Raw genomic sequence first — 24,813 nt, 5'->3', positions numbered from 1 at the left:
TGTTCTAATTTTTCATGCCAGGCCAAAGTACAAAACAAATGATCTCTTAATTTCAGTGCCAAGTTGTGTATTACTGCATAGGGTGGTAAAATTGTTATCAGAATATAAAGCATTATTTAAAAGTAATGTATGTGTTTGATACAAAGAGCTCAGAACGCTATATAATAGGGTTGCCAGGTTCTTACCTGCTTCTCGCAGAGGATCCTCCTTGCATGTACTGCAATGTGCCCGGCATGATGACATCACCCAGAAGTGTCGTTACCAAGCTGGGTATATTGCCAGGGGAATGCTCTTTCCCTTCAGAAAAACCTCTATGTTTATCATAGAGGTTTTCCCCAAGTGATAGAGTGTCCACCCGGCAATGTACCTGGTGTGATATTGTCACTTCTGGGTGGCGTCATCACACCAGGCACATCGCAGCGCACTGATGCTCTTTGGGTGCAAGGCTCCCTGGCGGCCAGTTGTGTGGCAGCAAGTTAGGGGGTCCCAAAATTGGGGGAAACTCCACCTCCGGCGGGAGGCTAGGAACTCTTATTATATGAGCAGAATTCTGTTGCTTATTAACCTTGTATAAACAGTGCAGCATTTCTATTGAAAGTAGAAATCACGCCTAGAATAAATGCTCTTTCCTTCTTTTGTTGCATCATTACTGATGTTAATCCAAACTATAGTTGTACCAAATCATACTTTGCAAATATGCCTTGGTGGTATGGGTAGAACAAATATCAATGAACATTTGATACTGATCATACTTAGCTAAATGTACCAAGCAGGGTGTCATTTTAAGGCATTAATTCCATGCTTGATGCCCAAGAGAAAGTTAAAGTGTAAATGTGCAATATTTTAATTTGCTTTCCTACTGTGCATGGCAGATGAAACTTCAGAAGACTGGCACATGTCGTTTAGTGAAAAATTAAATTATATATTAATATTTTATTCTTGAGCAAATCATTCCTGAGAGTGATCCTCTAAAAGTAAAACCTGACATCTGAACTACATTCTCAGACTTTTCCAAAGGACTACTCATGCATTATTTTCTATGCAGGTACAGAAGTTATAGTGAAACAAATTCCCAAGACGTTTATCTCTCTCCTTCCTCTGTTTCCCTGGGCACAAATGTAATATTTTAATCAGCCCTTTAAGAAAATTGTTTGGAAATTTTTCTCTTCTATAATGCTTTTCTCATTTGTGTCCTAACACTTTGTCTCCATTTAATTTATTTCTCCTACATAACTCAAAAATGTTGCACTCTTCAGATTTATTACTGGAACTCTGATTAAAATACATCCTGGTATTATAGTTGTAAAGATAATATTGGAGACTTTTAAATTGAAGTCCTTTTAAATAAACATGTTTAGAACCATGTTTATTTAAAACGATAGGTAGCATTATGATAGTTGTACTGGTTCTTCTATTGAAAATATCAGAACAGCAGACTCTGTAAAAATTGTTCAGGATCCCTGTTTCTCATCTTTTCTACTATTGATGTAAATTTATGTAACCCTTCTTTGAAAATATTTGTTTCATAAATGCTGCATACAAAAAAAAATGAAATACAGATATCCAATACACAATTCATTATTAAACCGTTATAAAAACAGAATGTTGTCAAATTTAATGTAACCCATGTAACTCATTCCTTGCTTGGAAGCTAAAGCTGATTTCAGAGCATTTTCAGGGCTTTGTTTTTATTTTATAAGATTTTTTTAAATTGTATGTCATACCTATTTATAGTTGTCCCTTTGTAAGAAATATAAGGCTCCCAAAACCTGTACGTTGCCCATGATTTCTTAGTTGTTTCTGCTTTGCAGCATTGAGCCTCAAACTCCAGAGGTTAATATGTACTTTCATTGGGTTCTAGGGGCCTTTAGCTCCTTCACATGACTAAATCTGGTGGATTTATTACACATTTCTTCCTATCTTACTAGTTTCTGCACCAATGGAAACTGACTGATTGGCGAGTGCCGATGTGAATCTGGAAGTACAATGCTACAATTACATAGCCCTTCTGTACTGTGTGAAACTAAATTAGCTCAACCAGTATTTAATTATTTCCAGATGAAACTTCAGAAATTAACCAGTATTTAATTATTTCCGGTCAGAATTACCAACTTGATTGCATTTAACATTCCTGCTGTTTTCTGACCCTGAGGATTAGATACGAAGAATTAAGAGGAGAGCATTTTCAGTAGGCAAACTCCGTAAGGATTATATGGAGAGAGCTGCTTTGTGAAAATAAGTATCAATGCCAGGTTTTGAGGAGATAGACTTAATTATGCCAAGTTTCTATTAATTAGAATTCCTGCTTTTTTAACTTGTTCAACTTTTGTCCTTGTTTTGTTCTTATTGGTATGCTCTTGGGGTTTGTCTCCATTTCTCCTTCTGTGCAATATGGGAGAGAGCCTGCCTATTCTTCTCATTCTTCCCAGAATAAGGGCATCTGAATGCATGAATAGGTACCAATATTACTTTTTCATCCCTGTTGTGAATGTGTATGTGTTGTACTTCAAATTGTCTTTACTAAATTGTAGAGATACTTAGTTTGCATTTGAGATTTCACAGAACTGTTCTGATTTTCCTGGCACTGATTGTCCTCACACTTACAAGAACATTATGCTTGCCTGCTGCCAGAAGATAACTGGCATATATTTGGCTAGCTCTGTTTTTTTTAACCAATTATACATTCTGCAGATAGCCCTTATAGTAAAAAAAAAAAAGTTTAATGATAACACTGCTTTTGATGTTCATGCAAATATTGTGAGTATGCTTTCTGCAGCTGCTGTATGTGGAACTAAGCACTCTGCATGTTATTCCACCCATTGCTTCTAACTAGACTGATAATGGAAGAGAATCCAGTAGCTGCTTCTGCTTGTACGATGAGATTATAGCTGTCTCATGTGCAAGAAGAGAGCATGCTACAATGCTTGACAGTAGTCAAAAGAATAAAGTAAGAACAGCACAATATATTTTGGAATTTCAAAGGAAGTGAGAAGATCTCTAAATGCAGGGCTTTTAAAAATTAGAAATGCACAGGGATGCAGTTCTGGCTGGCTTGGTGTCAGGGTGTGGCCTAATATGAAAATGAGTTCCTGCTGAGCTTTTTCTACAAAAAAGCCCTGTCTAAATGGAATTCATTTAAATGAAAGATAGGCTGTGCTCAGTTCTCCCCTGTAAAAGGAAAAAATGAATTCGGCAATCTATAAAAACTTTATTCTGGGGGGAAATCTGCATTCATGATGACCATTTTTTATGCTTTTAGGGTCAGATGGTGACAGTAATTTGAATACTACATGTAGTTTAGCTCTTATAGGAAGTTTCACACAAGATTAAACAGATTTTGTGCTGTCAAAATTCTAATGGTGTTTCTGAAACCAGGCATGGATTATAAATTATCCTTTAACTTAATCTGTCAACAGAAAGAATAAACTGTTAACAAACAATAGCCTGCATAAGATTCAGAGACATTGTGTGAATCAGTCCTACTTGCCAAAATATATATTTTAAGTTTTTAATTGAACCTGTGTACTGAGGGAAGTTTTACAGTTAGGTGTACAGAAATGCAAATATTTGCAATTTTTTTGCAGTTGTTGAATTTTGCTATTATTTTTGTTACATGAAGTCTATGGTACACAGTGCAACTCCCACAGAGGTAACATTCAAACAGCCCCCCCCTTCATTTCTTGCTTTACATCCCTCTTTACAAAGATTCCCCTCCCCTGTAGGAATAGGTGAGCTGGTATTCCTCTTCCTGCATTCCCACTGGAAAACATCTTGGACTCAGGCATACTGCATGTTTGGGGGGGGGGGTGGAATTGCTGATTCTCAGCAAAGAGCCATTTAAACCTTCGGTTTTCCTTCCATCTCTTCAAAGGAGGGGACTGAAACTGAAGTGTTTAATGGCCCACAGTTATTTAAATTGAACTATTGAGTGAGGCCACTGGTCAGTGATTATGTTTAAATTGCTAGCTGCCATTTAACCCTTTGGTTTTCCTTTTCCCCCTTTGAAGGGGTGGGCAAAATTGAAGGGTTTAATGCAGGGGTCATTTTGTAGAAAATTAGGTGGTGGAGCTCATCCAGGGATTGATATGCAGCTGCACATACTATTCAATGGACAAGGAGATGGAACTCTCAGAAGGAGGAGGCAGAACTCTCTGAAAGGTTCAGGAGCTCTGCTCCTGTGAGCTCCCACTGAATCTGAGGCCTAGTTTAATGGCTTGCAGACATTTAAACCTTACCGATTAGCATGTCTGCTGGTCAGCTATTAGGTTAAAATGGCTGCCAGCCAGTCATTTAAACCTAGTAGCCGACTGGTGGACCCTGTGATGCTCTGCTGTTAGTTTTAAATAGCTGGCCCCAAGCAGCCGAACCAAACTGGCCAAAAGTCAGGGAAATGTTCAAGGAAGGTGACTACTCTGAACATTGGTTTCCAAGGTCTGAACCAGCCCAAGTTCAGCCTGAATTTTGGTTTGTGAGCCAGTTCATGCCCATCCCAAGTTAGGAGGGTTGTTGGACAAAAATAGCAGTACTGTAACCTATGGTTGCACAGGTAGAAACCTAGAAGATGCATAGATTCTAGAAATGAGATCCTGTTGGATAATTGCCACATGTTGTAGTCACAGAAGACAAAGTGACAATTTGGTTGAAGTATCTTATTGGCAGTGATCACTAACAGCCAACATTGACTCAAATGAGTCATAGTATACTTCAGGCCTGGATTAAGACATGTTGAGCCTCTTAGTGACATCATGTTTAAGCCCTCCCTCAAAGTGTAGATGACTGGGGAAGACAATGGCAAACCACCCCATAAACAGTCTGCCGTGAAAACCTTGTGAAAGCAACGTCGCCCCAGAGTCGAAAACAACTGGTGCTTGCACAGGAGACTGCGTTTACCTTTTTACAGGTAATTTAGCAGTTTTCAGTATTTAGAGAACCCTTGTAAACTGAGGCCCTGAACTGTGGTTTATTTAGTGTGTGTATAAACTAAATTTAATTGTCATTTTGAGGGCAGAGTCAGAAGGGTAGGCTTCAGATATCACAGAAATATCATCTGTGTATCTTAATAACCATGATAATTCATGTTACCATACTTGTTCGGGATTGTTTTTTAACAATAAGGAGTTGCCATAAGAAGTTGTGATGATGGGAAGCAACACAATACAGTACACAGTACAATATTTTAGTCTGGCACTATATAGGCACATACCAGCATGTCTACATAGTGCATATCCTATCGCTTGTAAACAGAATCAACCCTGGTCACTGTACAATATTGTTCTATGTGCATTTGCCTTGCATGTATCCCAGATGTTTGCTGTAATGGGTAGATTAAAAAGAAGTAGACATGAGAGAAAGGAAAACATGCAGGATACCAGGCCTCAGTAGCTAGAAGAACATTACACAATACTATGCTTCTTTTGACTTTCTCTTGTGCTGATACAGATTCTTGGGTGTTTGTGTTGGAAATTTGCCAACTGCTTTTAATTCTCTGTGGATTACAAGACCCTATTGTTTTAGGTATAGCCTATTGCTTTGAATGCCCAATACAGAAACATATGTTGCTACAAGTGCATCATTCTGGCTGTGTTCATGTAAATGTACTCTTTGATAATGTCCCATATTTTTTAGTGTTCCAACTGTGTTTTGGTCGTGTGTTTTTATGTTGCATTGATTATGTACATCTGCAGGCAAGGATGCTTTTGTATCAAAGATAAATTCATTGTCTGTGTGAATATGTGTCCCTGAATAACTTAGCTTTGTGTCCTGCCTTGGTGAAATCTGCACTCTTTTTTTCAAGAAAGTTTAGACGTACTTTTGTACTGTAGTTTCATGCATGTTATGGCTACCACTGGCATGGCTTGCGAACTGATTACTTTAAGATGCCACTCCTGTTAATGCAGCCCTGAACTGTTGAGTCCAAAATTATAATTTTTTTTTTATAGAATTTTCTAGTAACCTATTAGAATATATTTTACTGGATTTAAACTCAAAATATTACTAATTTTAATTATCTCCAATTCTTTTAAAAGAACTATAAATTGGATCCAGAACTCCATTTCCCACAAAGTGAGACTCTTCTTCAATCTCATTTTAGCAGAAGGAAGTTTGAATCCAACCTATTAGTGTAGAAATTGAAAACACTTCTGAAAATACTACTTTTAAAATAAAAATCAATTGCACTGCAGGACTTCAACCTGCCTTTCTTCTCAAATTCTCTCTCACAGTGATCCATAAAATATATTTGTGTATGAAAATTCAGCAAAACAATAGTTCATTTTGTATAGTATTAAAAAAAATCAAACCAGAGGAATAACATGAAAAACTATAATTACTGGTACAAAGTCCTAATAAATTTCTGTAATAGTATCACCATACAAAAAAAGATACTCTTATTACAAATATGCTTAGTTCGAAACAGTGTTCCCTCTAAGCTGAGTTAGTGTGAGCTGACTCACAGATTTTAGTCTCCAGCTCACACAGTTTTGTCTTAGCTCAGGAAAAATGGACCCAGAGCAAACGAATTTATGCAGCAGCTCACAACTTTAATGGCAGTAGCTCATGAAGTAGAATTTTTGCTCGCAGGACTCCACAACTAAGAGGAAGTATTGGTTGGAAAACTGCGGGAAGCCAACTTGCTGTAGTGCAGTGATTTTGGCAGTACAATGTATTACTTATTTATGTTATAGTGTGCCCTTTTCACTAAGTTGTAAGACAAATAACATAATATATGTAAGTACAATCAAAAAGAGGAGATATCTAACAATGTAATAGGATAAGAAAAGCAGAAATCTGAAATAAGGCATAAATATGACACGAACACTGAAAGAAATATTATAGAAATATAATGCAGTGAGAATAAGACAAAAACATAGAGCAGCAGATAATACAAAGTAGAAATATAATCCACAGTCCAATTATCGCTATTGAACCATCTTTCTGTTATAATTCTGCCCAATTCTTTCACTAAAATGTCCTTCTTAATGGTTCTGTTTTACATAGTTTGAATCTAAAGCAGGGCTGTCAAACTTCCATCCTGTGAGCCACATCCATGGCAATTTTCTCCCCCCTCCTCCCTCACCTGTCCTCACCCTTTGAAGTTCTGAGGCTGCTGACAACATTGCCAGCTCCTTATGCCTTCTCTTAGTATGTTTCAGCTGGAAGCAATTCTGGTTTGCAGAGCTGCAAAGAAAATGTGGAATAGATTTTCCATTCCAGATAGACTGGCTTTTCTGAGCCCAGAGACCTTAATGGAAAATCCATTCTATGTTTTCCTTGCAGCTTTGTCTGTGCTGCAGTGTATTTCAGTGGAGTGGAGCTAAAGCAGTTTCATTTTTGCAGCATTTATGGCTAGTTGAAGCTCCTTGAAAATAAAGGGTTGATGCTTTGAGCCAGCTTATCGCTGCTGAATGGACTTGAGAATTGGTGCCTAGTGAGTGTTCTAACCTGGGAACCCACAGACAAAGGGGGATATTACTCTGGAGAGCCATTGCCAATCTGAGTAGATGGGGGTGGGGGTAAGGGGAGAAGCTTGCAATGCCCAGCCATTTCATGTTTTCCTAGGCTCAGAGCATTTAATTTTTTTGTTTATATTTTTCATTTCTGCTGTGATCCTTGTGTTTTTTCTTGATGTTTTATTTTTAAAAATGCATTGCCAAATCCCACTGTCCCCCCATTTTATTTTTAAACAAAATATCACAAGAGTTTTAAAAGCATGTTCGTATTTTAAATTAAAAAACAGTATCTGTAGTTGTGTTTATCTGTATCCTTTATAAAGTTTATATCTCTGCTACCTGGCATTACATTTTATGACATGCATGGCTCAGCCCCACATTGTCCCATTTGTGTCAAATCCATTCCTTGTAACAAATGAGTTCAATGCCCCTGATCTAAAGGATCCCTTTAAATGCTTCAGGGAAGAAGCAGGTATGTGCGTGTGCAAGTACACACGGCCCCTCCTCTGCTCCCTCTCAAAAGGATTTAAAGGGTTCCTTTATAAATGTTTTTATGAAGAAGCAGAGGAGGGCCCATGTGCTTGTGCACTCCAAGCAGCGAATTCATAGCTTGGAGTGCACATGCACATACCCACACCCACTTCTTTCCAGAAGCATTTAAAGGGATCCTTTAGCTCTGGGGCATTGAACTCATCCTTTAAATGCTTTTATGAAGACATGGAGAATGGTGCCTGCCCCCTCCCTTCTTCCTGCATGATTTGAAGGCCCCTCCAGTTAATTGGCTCCCCACAGATCAGCTGAAGGGCCCTTTAAATCTTGTAGGAGTGGAGGGAGAAGGATGCCAACCAACTGGCAGGAGATGGATTGGATCTCCCAAAACTGGAGGAACCCCCACCAGGGCCTGGAGGATGGCAATCCTAGTGTGGATCCAGGTAGCCAGATCAGTCCCATCAGGATGAGGGGCCATCTTCCAGGGTAAAGTGAGTTGGAGGAAAGTGTTTTTGTGGCTTCATTAACTTGCTTCCCCATCTGTAATGCTAGGTTCAGTATAGCCTCTAGTCTCTTGACCCAGTCACCAAGAGTCTGCTGAACTCCATCAAAAGTGGGAAGCATGATGTCCTTCAGGCCCCTGGGCTTCCCAACCAGCATTATCTCTGTCTTGTTAGTGTTCCATTCAATTTGTTCACTCTCAGCCATTCGACCACTGTAGTCAGGCAGTGCCTCAAGAAGTCTGTTGTATCCTCAGGAGTTTTGGATTGAGAGATACAGATGGCATCTAATCCCAAAACTAAAGATGATTTCTTTTAAGTGCTTTACATAGATTGAATAGTCTGAAAGATAAAACTGGACTCTGTGGAATCCCACAGGCAAACTCCCACATGAAGACAGCTAGTCTCCAATGACAACCTGTATCAAAAGCAACCTAATTTCCTGTTTAGCTTCGGCTACTGTAATTATTTAAATATATGGTGATGTTTGTTATATACATACTGTCACTAAGAATTATCTGCTTCTTTGTTCTTACAGGCTGTCCATACAGGCATGAGGGCATATATCTATAATAAAAGTTCTGTTATTGGCTCTCAGGCAGAACATTCAGGGATGCGCACATACTACTTTAGCGCAGATACTCAAGAAGATATGAATAGCTGGATCCGGGCTATGAATCAAGCTGCCCTTATGCAAAGCTGTTCATCGCCAAAGAGGCAAGTCCAGATATTTCTTTCAGATATAAATATGACATGTAAAATAATGTACTGCAATTATACTAAAGTCAACCTAAATTGTTTATAAGTAATTAGAACTGAATGCTATATGTCAAAGCTTCATGTCTGGACATGGATAACAACCTAAGCTGAAGTCTAAGTGAAGGAGAAGAAACAAAGAATGTTATATTATAGTATGGTATATTATAGTATATTATAGGATGGACAGGTAGGAAAAATGTGCTAAGCACTGATTTACAATCATGACAACGAGGGCACAGAGGTAGCATTGTCCTTGCATATTTTATTTGAAAGCAAAGTGAAGGCAAACAGTGAACTGAAGCAATTCTGATCTTTAGCTAAAATGCTTCAAATTAGAGGAACTATATGACAAGCTAGGATTACTAATTACTCCTTGTGAACACACATTGAAACAAAAAAAAGAGAAAAAATGGCTAGAGTTGTGAGATAAGGATTCAGTTCCTGGATGGTTCTGGGAATCAAGGCAATTTATCACTTTAAAATATTTGCATGCCAGTTTTTCATGCAGCCAAATGTCTGCATCATATTTTCATATTGCTCTTCAGGAATAACTTTTAGTGCCTTCATGAGTGCCAGAACAAATAGTACTTGCTTTTCCAGGGCTCAGATAGAAATTAAATGGATTCATAAGAAGTAGACAAAATCCTGTGTCATACTTGAAGTTTTGGAGAGGAGTAAACAGAAGAAGGAAAGAAAAATATTCACTTATATTTTTTGGTTAAAACATGTAACAAAACAAATGAATTAAAAAAAAAATACCAGCTTGTCATCTGAATTCTTAACAGGATATACATCACAAAGAAGACAGCAGGCTATAACAGTTCTACTTTTCTTTGCAGTGACTTTGACAAATTCATGGTTTGTGATGTGTGATTGTGATGTGTTGTTCATGCATTTTGTAGATGCTTACTGGCTATCATCCTTTGCTAAAACCTAAAGACATAGGAGATCTCCCTAGCCTTTCAGATTTTAAGATTACTCTTGTGGGGATTAAGGAATCCACAGATGACTATAGGATATGCCCAATCTCCTCTGCTCTCCATTGCACAATGTGTTTGACTCTTCAAATGACCACTGTGAAAGTAAAATATTCATATTGTACACTAGTAGCAGCAGTTTGTGACTTCTCTACTGAATTTTCTATTATGTTGTTAAAAGGGAGTTCCAGAGAAAATGAAGTTGCTACTCAGAAGTCAGTGATACACAGTAATTTTTCCAGTGTGTTAAAATTAGCTTAGTCAATATCATTAAAAGCACGTAAGCAAGTAATTCTACTTTTATTATGCAAAGTAATCGACAAAGGAAAGATACTCAGTATTACAGATCTTAATAAGTACTTTAATTATTTACTTTAAGATGCATTAGGTCAAAGCCCATTGAAGTAACTTTATAGGATAGTATCATAAGTAATATATCTGCCTTCCTTTAAAAAAAAAAAGAGGATTATAGGAATGGTATTTATTTATATCATTTTAAAACATTTTTATCCTACCTTATCTCCTTGGATTCAAGGTCACTAACAGCCCAATCCTGAGAACTGTTGTGTAGCTGCACGCAAGTGCAGAACTAGCGTGGGCGGCCTCAGTTGGCTCCCAAAGGCGATATGTTACGCCAGGCGGAGAGGGGGAGTGCGGGCCTGACGAGCAAGACAGAACCTGTCACCATTGTGAATCCGGCCATGAGCATGCCATTGGCCTGCTGCTGAGGCGGGGGTGGGGGAGGGACAGGCTCACGCAGGACCATGGGACCATGGGATAGGCCAGCCCATTGCATGTGACCAGAAGAGGGGGTGGAAAGCCTGCACCTGAGAGGCCATCAATCCCCTCACACCCTCCCGCTGTCAGAGACTCTGCCAATGGCAGGCAGACGGGCAGAGGCATGCGCAGACAAGCAGGAAGTACCAAATGCAAGAGTTCACTGTCATAGACAGTGGCTGGAATGTGTGTCTGGGTGTGAGCAGCCCACCAACAGACACCCCCCACCCAGAGGCCCCCTGTGTTGCCCTGACACCCCCTGCCATTATTTATTTATTTATTTCAATTTATATCCCACCCTACCCTACCCCACCAAAGCGGGCTAAGGGCAGCACGGGACGCCTCCCCTGGGGGCCGCAGAACTCAGAATGTGAGCTGCTGGGCATGCATCCACTTCAGCAGCGCCCTCCTTTATGCCCCGCACACAACAGCCCTGTGGGGTCAAGTAGGCCGTCAGCCCGGGCAGGCTGAGGGGCAGCACTCCCCCTCTCTTATCCAGCCACGTGGGGGGCAGCGTGGTGGCTCATACCCGCTCCCCCTCCCAAGAACCAAGTCTGCCCACACTCCCAGGCATTCCTTCAGAGACGCCACTGACAGAGTGGTGGGGGTTTGCCCAGGTAACGTGCAGCAGATGCCAAGCAGGAGAGACAACAGAGGCTCAGTCTTTATTTTTTCGGAACAGAGTGCAACGGTTGCCCCAGTGCTCATTGGGCAGGCTTGCCATCGGTGGGGCTCCATTCAGAGTGGTGGGCAGAAATAGCTGAGGGACTGGAGGGGGGTGGAGCGACACACTCGGAAGCCTCTGTGTTGGATTCCCACCTGCAAAACAGAGATAGAGATCAAAAGCACCTGCAGGGGCAGCAGCTGGAGGAGCGGACTGTGTTTCAGCGGGGTGCTCTCTTAAAGGGACAGTCTCTGACCCACCTCCACGCATCGGGGTGGCTGCCACACACACCCTGCCCTGCCAGGGGTTGGGAACGCGGCAGAGGACAGACCAAGGGAAGGGAGTAGGCAGCAGCACAGGAGAGCGAGGTCAGCAAATGCCCCCTGCTGGATCCCACTGGCTGGTTCAAGTAATAATAATAATAATAAATTTATTCTTATATCCCGCCCTCCCCCACCGAAGCGGGCTCAGGGCGGCTCACAGGACATGGCATATACCATGATTACAATAAAATACAATCATTACTATAAAAGACAGTTAAAACATAGTTAAATTACATTCAAATTAAGTTAAATAAACAATTAAAATATTATAGGCTACAAATTAAAGTGCTACAGTTCGATATATGTATAGGATGGCTAGGTGTCATTACCCTGGTTCCATCTTAAATGCAAGTTGGTAGAGGATGGTTTTGCAAGCCCTGCGAAACTGATTTAGGTCTCGCAGGGCTCGCACCTCTTCTGGTAGTTGATTCCACCATTGGGAAGCCATTGTAGAGAAGGCCTGCTCCCTCGTTGTTTTCAGTCTGGCCTCCCTTGGTCCAGGGATTCGTAGAAGATTTTGGGAACTAGATCTCAGTGTTCTCTGGGGAACGTATGGAGAGAGGCGGTCCCTAAGACAGGCAGGTCCTCGGCCATATAGGGCTTTAAAGGTAATAACCAGCACCTTGTAATGAACTCGGTACACAATTGGCAGCCAGTGCAGCTCCCGAAGCCTAGGCTGTACATGTTCCCACCGTGGTAGTCCCACTAACAGCCTGGCCGCTGCATTCTGTACTAGTTGTAGTTTCTGCGTTCGGTACAAGGGCAGCCCCATGTAGAGGGCATTACAGTAGTCCAGCTTCAAGGTGACCGTTGCATGGATCACAGTTGCCAGGTCGCTACACTCCAAGAAGGGGGCCAACTGCCTCGCCCTCCTAAGGTGGAAAAAGGCGGATTTAGCAGTGGCAGCTATCTGGGCCTCTATTGTCAAGGAAGGCTCCAGTAGCACTCCCAAGCTCTTGACCCTGCGCACTGGTATCAGTGACGCACCGTCAAAGGTTGGTAGGGAGATCTCCCCTCCTGGCCCGCCGCGACCCACGCAAAGGACCTCTGTCTTTGCTGGATTCAGCTTCAGCCCACTCAGCCTGAGCCAACCTGCCACAGCTTGCAACGCCCGGTCCAGATTTATAGGGACATCGTCAGTCTGGCCGTCCATCAATAGATAGAGCTGGGTGTCATCAGCATACTGGTGGCAACCCAGCCCATACCTCCGGGCAATCTGGGCAAGGGGGCACATGTAGATGTTAAACAACATCGGGGAGAGAACTGCCCCCTGAGGCACCCCACAATTAAGTAGGTGTCTCTGGGACAATTCTCCTCCAATCACCACCCTTTGTCTCCAACCTTCAAGGAAGGAGGAGAGCCACTGTAAGGCCAGCCCCCGAATTCCTGCGTCGGCGAGAGAAGCTCGCACACCACCCGATCTAGAGCAAGGGGAGGGGAAGGACGGGGGCACAGTTGAACTTACCCAGCCATGGGCAACAGTCCTCGCATACAGAGCCTCCGGGAGCTTGGAACCGATGGAGACCTGGAAACGAGCAGTTGGCCCCAGGGGAGAGAGCTCACTCTCCCCCTCGCAAGTCAAAGAAACCGCACAGTGAAAACCATTGTGCCTGCCTGTCCCTCGCTCTAAGTCCACATGATGGGGAGCTCACCGGCAGAGTTTCTCGCCATGCGCGTCTGTCACTAACAACTGGGTTGCGGGAGGTCAGAGTGGAAGTATTTCTAGGAGGGGGGAGCCCGCTGATTGGCTGCTGGGGAGGGGGCTCACCAGCCCGAGGTGCGAGGGAATTGGTGAGGCAATCACACCACTCCCTAATGGGTTTGCAAGCTCCCGAAGCGGCGGCGGCCTTTGTTTTCGGTTTCGATGAGTGCCTATGGGGCACGCTGCCATTTTTGCAGACACAACTTTGCGCCTCTCGGGGGGGCATGTCATGGCCAAACTACTCAGGGAGCAGCCTAAGCCTGGCTGTGCCCCCAACTCCACCCCCTCCTGCGCCTGAGCGCCGCACTCTGCATCACCTCCGCCAACACTCGGGCGCAGCCCTCAGGCGCCGCTGCTCTCAGGCAGAGCAGCACTGGGGTGACCTCACGCACAGGTAACTCCCCTCTCCACTGTGGCGATGCCAGCCATATGTGGGTGCAGCTGGTACTTGCACTCGCGTAGCGGATCATCTGCTCCCAAAGGACTTTCCGCCGCCCCCCCCCTTAGGATTGTGCTGTAAACAACCACGTTTTAAAAACTGCAGGTAAATTTCTTTATCTATTGCTTCTTCTCCAAACATTTTTGCAGGGGTGCTTCAATACTCCGACATGTACTAATAGAGCCAGGGCCTCTCTTACTTAATGTTGTGCAACAACTGGAAGTTGTCTGAGTGTGTTAGATTATCTCACTAGATTAGCTAGTCAAAGAAATGGCTGATTTTTAACTGCATGTATTTTTTCCTTAGAGAAACAGAAAAAATAGATCAGCAAGCTGTTCCTCAAGCCAATCATGTGGATGCCTGCAAAGAATGTGCAAAGTTAAGTCCCACTGATGCACAAAGAAGTTATAGAAAATCACTTGAAAGCTCTAGATATGGAAAGCATGAAGGGATGAGGAGAGCAAGAGAAGATGACTGTAACACAGTCAGAAAGGACACCGTAGAATCCAAGGGAAGGAAATCTAAACATCCATTGATGTCAGAGAGTGGCACTCTGAATCCTGAAGTAACAGTGTCTCGATCCCAAGTTGCTCCGCTTGTTGAGAAGAATGGATTGCTTTCCAGTTCATTAAATACAACTACTGGCCCAGTGGAGCAGAATGGTACTGGGTTTTATAAACGAGGATTTGTTCCCAGACCAACTCAAGATAAACAGAAACAAAGGAAGCACAACATGGCTCATATAGAGCACTGGGTAAAAGTCCAAAAAGGTGACACAAAAAGGTGGGTAATGAGTCTGAATGAGCTGTTTTATTACAGTAAAACAGTATGTTGGATCATTCTGTTTTCCTTCCAAGCCATTCATAATTCTTATAATGTAAGACAGGGAATGTAAGCTTCCCTGTCTATGGTCTCATGCAACAGAGTAAAGAAGTTCAGTGGCAGGACAGTGGCTGTGCCATTCATCATTCATCGTTTAGGTGTTTCTTTGTTTTAGTCTAGTTAAATAACTAGACTTTTCAGAATCTCTCTAACAAGGAGTTTTATTGCTGAGTATCTTTAATCCTTTGGGAAAGAATTATGTTCCTCAAAAGAACTTTGCTGGATCAGAACAGTGGTCAATCTAGGCCAGCATCCTGTCACATACAATGGCTAACAGGACATAGCGGCCAATACCTTCTCCTGATGTTGCCACCTGGCACTGGTATTTGGAGGTTTACTGTCTCTGAATGTGAAGGTTCCCTTAAGCCACCATAGTTAGCAGCCACTGGTAGACCTCTCCTCCATTAATCTGTTTCCCTTTTAAAGCTGTCTGTGCCTTTGCCATCACTATATTCTCTGGCATCAGGTTCCACATTTTCATCACTCACTGTGTAAATAAGTTTGTCCACCCTGAATCTATCACATCAGCTTCAGTTGATTCCATTGAGTTTTAGTATTCTGGGAGAGGAAGATCTCCCTGTGAGGTGGAGGATATTTTGCTGAGTGATTCCCATCATCTAATCAGGGAGGCAGGAACAATTTTTTAGCTTTCTGTCTCTTGCCTGTGGGAGTCACCCTCTCAGTTCTTTTCCTGCTTCAACAAGGAGAGCAGCTTAGATCAGCCTTTACTTTTATCTAAGCTTTAAAACTCTAAATTTCTTATTCAGCCTCATCATAACTATTTCTGTATACTTCCTATAATTCTTTCATTGTTCTTCCTCTATATTCTAACCCTTTTTGGACAAGAGCAACATTATATATAAGGGCTGTCTTCAACAGCAGCAGCTATTTTAAGAGTTTCTTTGTTTAATGAGTGAGATCCCTTCGGCTGGTGCTGGACAGGTTACAAGAGGAGCCAGCTTGACCTATTCAGCTTGCTTAGGCTACCCCAATGTGATTGGGAAAAGGAAGGAAAGGTCCCCCTGGGCAAGCACCAGTCATTTCCGACTCTGGGGTGACTTTGCTTTCACAATGTTTTCATGGCAGACTTTTTACGGGGTGGTTTGCCATTGCCTTTCCCAGTCATCTACACTTTCCCCCCAGCAAGCTGGGTACTTATTTTACCGACCTTGGAAGGATGGAAGGCTGAGTTAGGCTCAAGCTGGCTACCTGAACCCAGCTTCCACCAGGGGTCGAACTCAGGTCGTGAGCAGAGCTTAATCTAAGGGTGACAAAAAGTGTGCCAAAAATGATACCTGTTACAACTGGCTGCTGGAGAGCGGGGCTACTTAAACACCTCTGCAGCTGACATCAGTCTGCTCACCCATTAGGAGGCCACAGTAACATCCACAGGCATCACAGATAGCAAGGAGACAGTTGAACGAGCAGCAGCAGGCTAATAGAGACAGGAATCTCTATGGGGCCCAGACAACATGCCAGATTTTCAGTGTTCCAGTAATGTATGCAGACCAGGACTGTTCCCCTTACCTCTCACTTTCCTTCTTTCTTTAGAGTCCTGGAGGCTCCTGAGTGCCTTCACACTCATTAGCCATGTTAGCAACATAGCTTCTAATGAGAGCCATCTAAGCAACTACTCTGCCCTGAGCCTGTCATGGGAAAGGGTGGAATATAAATTTACTAAAATAATAAATTTACTAAATTAAATAAATAAATACTCAGTGCACAAAATGTCACTGGCAGCTGTATGCAATGCTAACAGTGGGCCACCAGGTCTACTTGTGAGTAAGGCACATGGATAAAGACCCTTGATGTTTTCCCTGGATTCTAGTCTTGCTTAGGCAAACCATGTGGAAGGAGATTGCCAATTCTGGAAAGCTGGAGATGGAAGACACGCATTCCACCCCAGCTCCCCCTCTTGCTCCCTTCCTTCCTACAGGCAATACAGCTTCTTCCACACAGAGACCTAGCTGGCCCCTAGGGCAACTGGGAAGGTATCTTATGAAAGAGAGAGCTCTCTATGGGGCAGAGAGAGGGGGTGTTCCTTCAGTCAAAAAGAGGATGCAATGTACTGTTTTAATTTAGTGCTGACTTAGTATTATCTGCCCTGAACCCTATTATGCAGGGAAGGGTGGGCTATAAATATAAAATAAAAAGAAATGTATGAATAGTCCATAATATTCCTGAGAACTACTAATACACCTCTCTAAGACCATGGCAGCATCAGAGCTGCAGGAGATTCCCTCTAAAGAGGAAATCCTCCTAATTTTCAGACCAGTAGCTGGTAAAGGGAATGAGAATTCTTCCCTAGGTCTGGCACAATGGAGAAGGTTTCTCCTCTTCCACCAGTTCTTTCAGAAAAAAATAAAGGCTAAACAGGCAAAACCTATGGCCAGCAAGCAATCACATATCTTATTAGAAATTGTATGTTTTATCATATTTTCTCTTTGATTTTTGCACGTGCCACTAGTAGAAGCTCCAGTAACAGCTTTGCAGTGTTCTGAGCTTTTGTCAGAGCATGGTGAGGGCACTTTCTGGCATATATTTTACAAGAGGGGCATCTCACACTGGAGGAAGCTTATGAAGCCTCTAATATGACCATTAAAGCTCCTTTTCCAGCCCCAATAGTCTCAAGAATGGCTATTGTCTGGTCTAGGAATCTGCATGATAGAGGGACCTTACAGCACACTATGGTGAATGCAACCCTAGATCCCTTACACTCTTTCTACAACTATAGCATCTGGCAGCTGCCAGAAGATTATGGCTCAGAGTTTGGCAACTAATACCCTAACCTGGATGGCCCAAACTACTCCAATCTTGTCAGATTTCGGAAGCTAAGAAGGGTCAGGACTGGTTAGTTGTTGAATGAGAGACCATTAAGGAAGTCCAGGGTTGCTATGCAAAGGCAGGCAATAGCAAACCACCTTTGCTCATCTCACTACTTGATAAGTCAGTAGTTACAATCTTTACTTCTTAAAATGTCGGACCATATGGGGATGCTCGACAAGATTTATATTGAAATCTGACACACTAGACTGCTCTGATGAGGAGTGGGGAGTTACTTCTTCAGTTTCTACCGTGTCCCGAGATTTCACAAGGATTGCAGAAGGCTGGACTTGGGTTCTTCTAGGCAATCCTTCAGAAAAAGTTCATTCAATGAATAATTATTAGTGGAAATGATAAACCAACCTGTGACCATAAGCCATTCAAAGCATAACTTCAAAACCTTCTGGTGGGGAAAAACTTTTTTAATACTCTGGAACACATGGTTCAGCTCGGGCATACAATCAGTCCTTACAAATAGCTACCAGAGAATACTCCATGGAGTTCATCAAACCCCACTAGACCACCTCATTCCTCCCCCCCCCCCCACACACACACAAGGGTCAGAAAAAGTTTTCAGAACTCTTGTTACTATACACTATTTCTTGTTACTATACACCACAACTCTGACAACAGTGTAGCCTCTGTTCCAGGGTCTGAGCCTATCTAGACACCTCAAAGCCCACTGCCTTCCCAGGGGTGCTGCTCTAAATGAGCCACCCCAAAGATGCAGGTTCATAACATGGAAATTGTGTACCACAGTTTCAGTTTCGCCAGACACTATTTGATCCTATTAAAGAAATTCTACTTAATTGGCTGAGGATGAAAATCTTATTTTCTTATAGCAGGTGCATCAGACAGGAATGTTTCTGTTCTAGACTCTTGTTCAATCAAGCCTGAACTATAAATTTTCCATAGAGACTAAAGGGTTATGAAGACAGACACTGCCTTTACGCCAACAGCAAATTTGACTTTCCACAGGTCTCAGAAAATTTTTATCTTACATCATTTCACCCACTTCCTAGCCTTCCAAAGAAGAAACTGCGACAGGCCTTGGAAATAAGACACACACTTAAAAACAGATTTCTTATTCATCGTCTCTCCACTGAATGAAGGAATGAGGATGTCAATTTGAACATCAGTACCCTTAAGATCTACATCATTGAAGCTTACAAAGTTCAATATTTGAAATACTATTTTGAATCACTGCACACTCAAGTTCAAAGTGTCATAACCAACCCAACCCTAACCAAACATGCCACAGTCAAAGAGATAGGCAAGGCAACTACATGGTCATCAATATCCAATAAGGTGAACATCTATGACTTGGCTGATACAGCTTTTGGAAGTGACTTACAAAGTATTCTAGATCCTGAGAATGAAGACCCACTCAGTCAATTAGGACACTGCTCTGGGAGGTCCCAGCAAGATGTCCTCTATCTCAGAGGAAGAACAACCAGAGGGCACTTACCATGAAAGCTTGTTCTCATCTGAGGAAAGGAGGACATCTTGTCCATCCTGAAGTCATAGTCAAACTAGCTATTCAGCAGGTACACTTGTCTCACGAGTACTGTTTTCCTGTTTATTCCCTTATCTAGATTGTCCCTCTGTTCTTGTGACTCTTTCCTTGAATTAACTTTACAATCTTACTGCTTTTGGAGTTACCAGAACTGAAGAGGGTGACTCCCAAAGGCAAGAGACAGGAAGTTGAATAATTGTTCCTGCCTCCCTGATTCGATGGTGGGAATCACCCAACAAGATCTCCACCTTTCCTCAGAGAAGAAGGACCCTTCACGATAAGTGCCCAGTGGTCATTCTCTTTGTTAGTTCTCTCCACCTGTTGTTATGAATCTGTATCATGTCCTCCTTAGTCATATCTTTTCTAAACTATAAAGATACAGATCCTTCTGCTTTCTTCATAAGAATGGTGCTGCAACTCTCTAATCATCTTGGTTGTTCTCATCTGTACTTTTTCCAGCTCTGCATGTTGGCTGTTTTTATTTTCAGTCACTCTCCTAATAATTAGATATGGGAATGAACTGAACTACGGTTCGTGATTCGTGCATGAATTGGGCCAATTCATGGTTCATTCTGAACTGGTCCAGACCTTGGTGCTTCATTTGGTTGGTTTTTGCAGGTTGTTTTCCCAGACAGCCTGGTGCTGATTCAGTCAATTCCAAGCAGCCCTGGGGAGCCCTAGAAATACCCATAGCAGCTTGATTGGAATCTCCAGGAGCCAATCATGGAGCTCCCATTCTTCAGCAGAAAGAGTTGTCATGAGAGCTGAAGCTGAGCTATCCTGGGGGCACCTGCTTTGGGGGGCTATAACTCAGACATTCCAAATCCAATCTTTGCCAAACTTGGAAGGCAGGTGGAGGAGAGCATGCTGAAGATTCCCAAGATGAGTTTTACACCTCCCAAATGAGATGAACCAACGAAACATGAACCAGGTCAGGAATCAATTAATTACAAAATGAACCACCATTTCCCCTAGTTCGTGCCCATCACTTCTAATAATCCCCAACATAGAGTTTGTCTTTTTGGCTGCTGTGACACACTAGGCTGACACATTGAGCTATCTACTACAATCCTAAGGTCCCTTTCTTTCTCAGTTTCAGCAAGTCCACAGCCTGTTAGTATATTCTTGAAATTGGGATTTGTTTTTTCTAGTATCACCTTATCTGACATCACCAAACAACCATCAAGTGAACTGGAGTTCCACCATGCTGAAGTGATCAAGGATTTAACATCCTAGTGGCCAAGTGACCTTATATTTGTCTATCCCCCATCCCAGTTCCTCCAAAATTGGTCAGAAAGATCAAGGACCAACAAAAAGATTTCTGGTGCCTTCTTGATGTTATAACCCAGAATCTTTGCAATCTCTTGCTGAATCATTTGCCAGAATTGTTTTGCCATTTCACAAGTCCACCACATATGGTAGAATGATCCTTCATGTTTTTTACATTTCCAACATCTATCAAACACCTGATTGTTCATTTTTGATAGTTTCTTAGGTGTCATATACCACCTATAAAGCATTTTAAAACAGTTTTCTTTTATATTATAACATGTCGATATCTTCATAGAGTTCTTCCATAAGTACTCCCATTGTTCCATCTCTATTTCTTTGTTTATGTTAATCGCCCGTTTTATCATTTGAGATTTTACTACTTCGTCTTCTGTAGACCTTTCAACAATAATTTATAAATTCTTGAGATCAATTTTTCGTTATTGCCAAACAGCATTCTTTCCAGTTCTGTTTGTTCTTGTCTTATTCCATTATTTTTAATACCCTGTTCAAGCAGACTCTTAATTTGTTGCAATTGAAACCAATTATACTTATATTCCATTTCTTCTACCGATTTTATTTCCACCTTACCGCTGTGTATTTTTAACAATTGTTTATATGATAACCATTTCTCCTCTTTGATATCTGAATATAGCTTTATTACTTCTGTTGGCACAATCCAAAGCGGTTTCCTCTCATCGCCAAATCTTTTGTATTTCAACCAAGTTTTTAATAAACTTCTTATATAATGATGTAAAAAGAAGCCATCCATCTTACTTTTCCCATAACACAAGTATGCATGCCAGCCAAAAACATTTCCATGACCTTCTAATGTTAATAATTTTCTATTTAGTAACGTCATCCATTCCTTTATCCACACCAAACAAACTGCAAAATGGTATAGCTTTAAATCTGGTAATTAGAAGCCTCCCCTCTCTTTTGCGTCTGTCAAAATTTTCATTTTAATTCTTGGTTTCTTGCCAGCCCATACAAATTCTGAGAGTTTCCTCTGACATTTATTGAATAGCTTATCATCTTTCACTATTGGAATCGTTTGAAACAGAAACATAATTCTTGGTAACACATTCATTTTAATTGCTGAAATTCTGTCCAGCATAGACAAGTTCAACTTATTCCATTTTTGTATCTCCATCAATTTGGTATCTCCATCAATTTTCTGCCAGAGTTTCTCATAATTATTTTTATACAAGTCAATATTTTTTGTTGTTATTTCTATACCTAAATATTTTACTTTAGAAGTTACATTTTGTTATATTTTCTAGTTCTTCTTGTTTAGTCTTTGACATATTTTACACAAAATTTTTGACTTCTCTTTATTTATATAGAAACCTGCCAGCTCTCCATATTCTTGTATCTTACAAAGCAGCAATGGTATAACTTGAGTTGGATTTTCATTTATAAACATTACATCATCAGCAAACGCTCTATATTTGTAAGAAAAACCTTTCAATTTCAGTCCCTCTATCTCTTTATCTTCTTGGATTTGCATAAGCAATATCTCTAAAGTCATTATAAATATCAGTGGAGATAGAGGGCAACCTTGTCTCATACCTTTACTGATTATCATTTTTTCTGTCAGATCCGCATTTATACAAAGTCTTGCTTGTTGTTCAGTATATATTGCCTTCATCATTCTTATAAAATCTTCTCCCAATCTCAGTTTTTCCATCACTGCAAACATAAAATCCCAATGCACATTATTAAATGCTTTCTCTGCATCAGCAAAAAATAATGCTACTTCTTTTTCAGGTTGTTTCTCATAATATTCAATAATATCTGTCACCGTTCTAATATTATCTCTAATTTGCCTTCTGGGAAGAAAACCTGCTTGCTCTTCTTTAATAAAATTGTTCAAAAGTTGTTTCAGGCATTCTGCTAATATTCTGGCATATATTTTGTAATCATTGTTAAGTAATGAAATTGGTCTATAATTTTTTACATTCGTGGCGTCTCTATCCTCTTTTGCTATCAACGAGATTATTGCTTCTTTCCGAGTATTGGGTATTTTCCCATCTATTCTTATAGTATTCATCAGTTTTTGAAGTTTTGGTAATAGAGTCTCCATGAGGACCGAGAGCTTTTCCCAATTTCATTGAATTAATTGCCGCCTCTATTTCTTCCTTTCCAATTGGTTCATTTAATACCTTTTCCATATTTTCAGTTAAGGGATTTACATTAATTTTCTGTAAATATGCATCAATTTTTTCCTTATCCACCATTTGACTTTTAAACAACTTGGCATAATATTTATAAAATTCTCTTTTAATTCCTTCCTGGTCAACAATTTCCTTATCTCCCAAAATGATTGTATTAATAATTTTATTTTCCCTTTTTCTTTTCATTTGCCAGGCTAGATATTTTCCAAGTTTATTTGCTCCTTCAAAAGATTTTGGTTGAAGTCTTTTTAAATTCCATTCCACTTCTTTCTTTAACAAATGTCTCAATTGACTTTGTAATATTGTAATCTCCCTTATAATTTTCTTTTTCCCAGGCCTCTTTTTGAGCTCCTTTTCTTTCTTTCCGATCTCATTCTGCAAGTCTCTCATTTGTTTATCCTTGGCTTTTTTATCTTTATAGTTCATTGTAATTAGGATGCCCCTCATTACCGCTTTATACGCATCCCACAACGTTTGCAATTGAATGTCCTCATTTTCATTTATTTGAAAAAAGTATTTGGTCTCCTTTTCCAGAGATTCTACTACCACCTTATTCTGCAGCAAGTCTTCATTTATCCGCCACCTCAAAGTCTTTTTTATGGGTTTTGTAAACCACATTAATGGATTATGGTCAGCACCTACTTTAGGAAGAATCTCTATTTTTTTGTTGTAAATCCCAATTTTTTTTGTAATCCATAACACATCAATCCTTGAGAAAGAATTATGTCTTGCTGAAAAGAAAGTGTAGTCCCGTACTTTAGGGTTAAATTCTCTCCATATATCCACCAGGCTCTCTTGTTTAACTAGTTCAAAAAATGACTTTGGCAGTTTTCCTTCATTTTTTTTTACCCGATCTTGCCAAAATATTTTAACCGTTCCATTAAAATCTCCCACTAGCATAATTTGCTCATATGTCACTTGATCTAAATGTTGCTTAATATCCTTAAAAAAAGAGTCTTCTTTTTTGTGGTGAATTAAGTCTATTTACATTCCAAGATATTAATTTGTAATCCATCATGGTTTTCTGTTTTTAGTCTGTACTCCCAAATTCTTTATGCTGCTCCAAAAACTTGGTCATGTCTTGAGTGGTTGTGATGATAAATCTCTTCCCTTTGTATTCAAAACCCAGGCCCTCTGGAAGTATCCATCTGTATCTTATTTCACTTTCTCTCAGCTTGTCAGTCAGTTTTTTATACAATCTTCTGTCGTTTATAACTTTCCTTGGCAATTCTTTCATAATTCTTACACTACTACCATCCACCTCCAGTTTGTGCTCAAACTGTTTGCTTAAGATCCTACCCACCAAGTCTCTTGTTACAAATCTCACTATCACATCCCTTGGTAGTTTATTTCTCCTTGCATAGTCTGAGTTGACCCTGTAAATGTAGTCATTAAAAAAACTGGTTTCATCAGGGTCATCTCCCAAGAATACAGCAATGATTTTTATTAAATCAGTCTCATCAGACTCAGGCACACCTCTCAAACATATCTGATTTTCCATTAACTTGCAATCTTGTAGTACTGCTTTCTCCTGCATTTTTAAAATTGTGGAATCCACTGTATTAATTTTAACATCATGGTCTTTTACTTTTTCTTCCACTTCCTGCATTTTTTTTTACACTGCTTGGAAGTCTTTACAGAGAACTTCTATATCATTTTTTAATTCCTTCTTACATTCAGGTATAGATTCTTTTATCACTTTAACCAGTCTTGCCTCCATGGCATCCATTTGCTCTTGTGTTTTGAATCTCTTTACTTCTTCCAACGTCTTAGCTCTCATCACAATCTGCTTTGCTCCTGGCTTGTGGGTGGACATCACTGCCTTCCCATTGTAAATATAGGCTTTAAGGTTGACCTCACCAATTCACTTTTCAATGGTACAGTCTTATAGATTGGGACATGCCTTTTCAGATGAGCCCAAAATCGCCGTTCCCAGAAGCCCCAGAGTCAAGATATTAATTTAATTTCCTTCAAAATGGCATCTGAGGCTTTTCTGCCCCCCCTTTTTTAATTTTACTTCTAGAATGCTCCAAACTTAGTTCCAAACATATGATCCAATAAATCCAAT

At 40.8% G+C, this 24,813-nt stretch overlaps 1 protein-coding gene across 3 annotated transcripts in view; it reads left to right on the top strand.

Annotated features, from left to right (window-relative positions):
• The window catches only part of PLEKHA7 (pleckstrin homology domain containing A7), a 229,943-nt gene that overhangs the window by 129,710 nt on the left and 75,420 nt on the right, over positions 1 to 24,813 (top strand). For all 3 annotated transcript variants that reach the window (XM_060262614.1, XM_060262613.1, XM_060262615.1), the window contains exons 9-10: positions 8,976 to 9,154; positions 14,385 to 14,861. In XM_060262614.1, the coding sequence (XP_060118597.1) occupies positions 8,976 to 9,154; positions 14,385 to 14,861 (656 nt within the window). The remainder of the gene's footprint in view (positions 1 to 8,975; positions 9,155 to 14,384; positions 14,862 to 24,813) is intronic.

Source organism: Heteronotia binoei, chromosome 21 (genome assembly GCF_032191835.1).
Source record: "Heteronotia binoei isolate CCM8104 ecotype False Entrance Well chromosome 21, APGP_CSIRO_Hbin_v1, whole genome shotgun sequence".
Lineage (NCBI taxonomy): Eukaryota > Metazoa > Chordata > Lepidosauria > Squamata > Gekkonidae > Heteronotia > Heteronotia binoei.
Note: the sequence above shows the minus strand (reverse complement) of the source record. Positions and strands in the feature narration are given on the sequence as shown.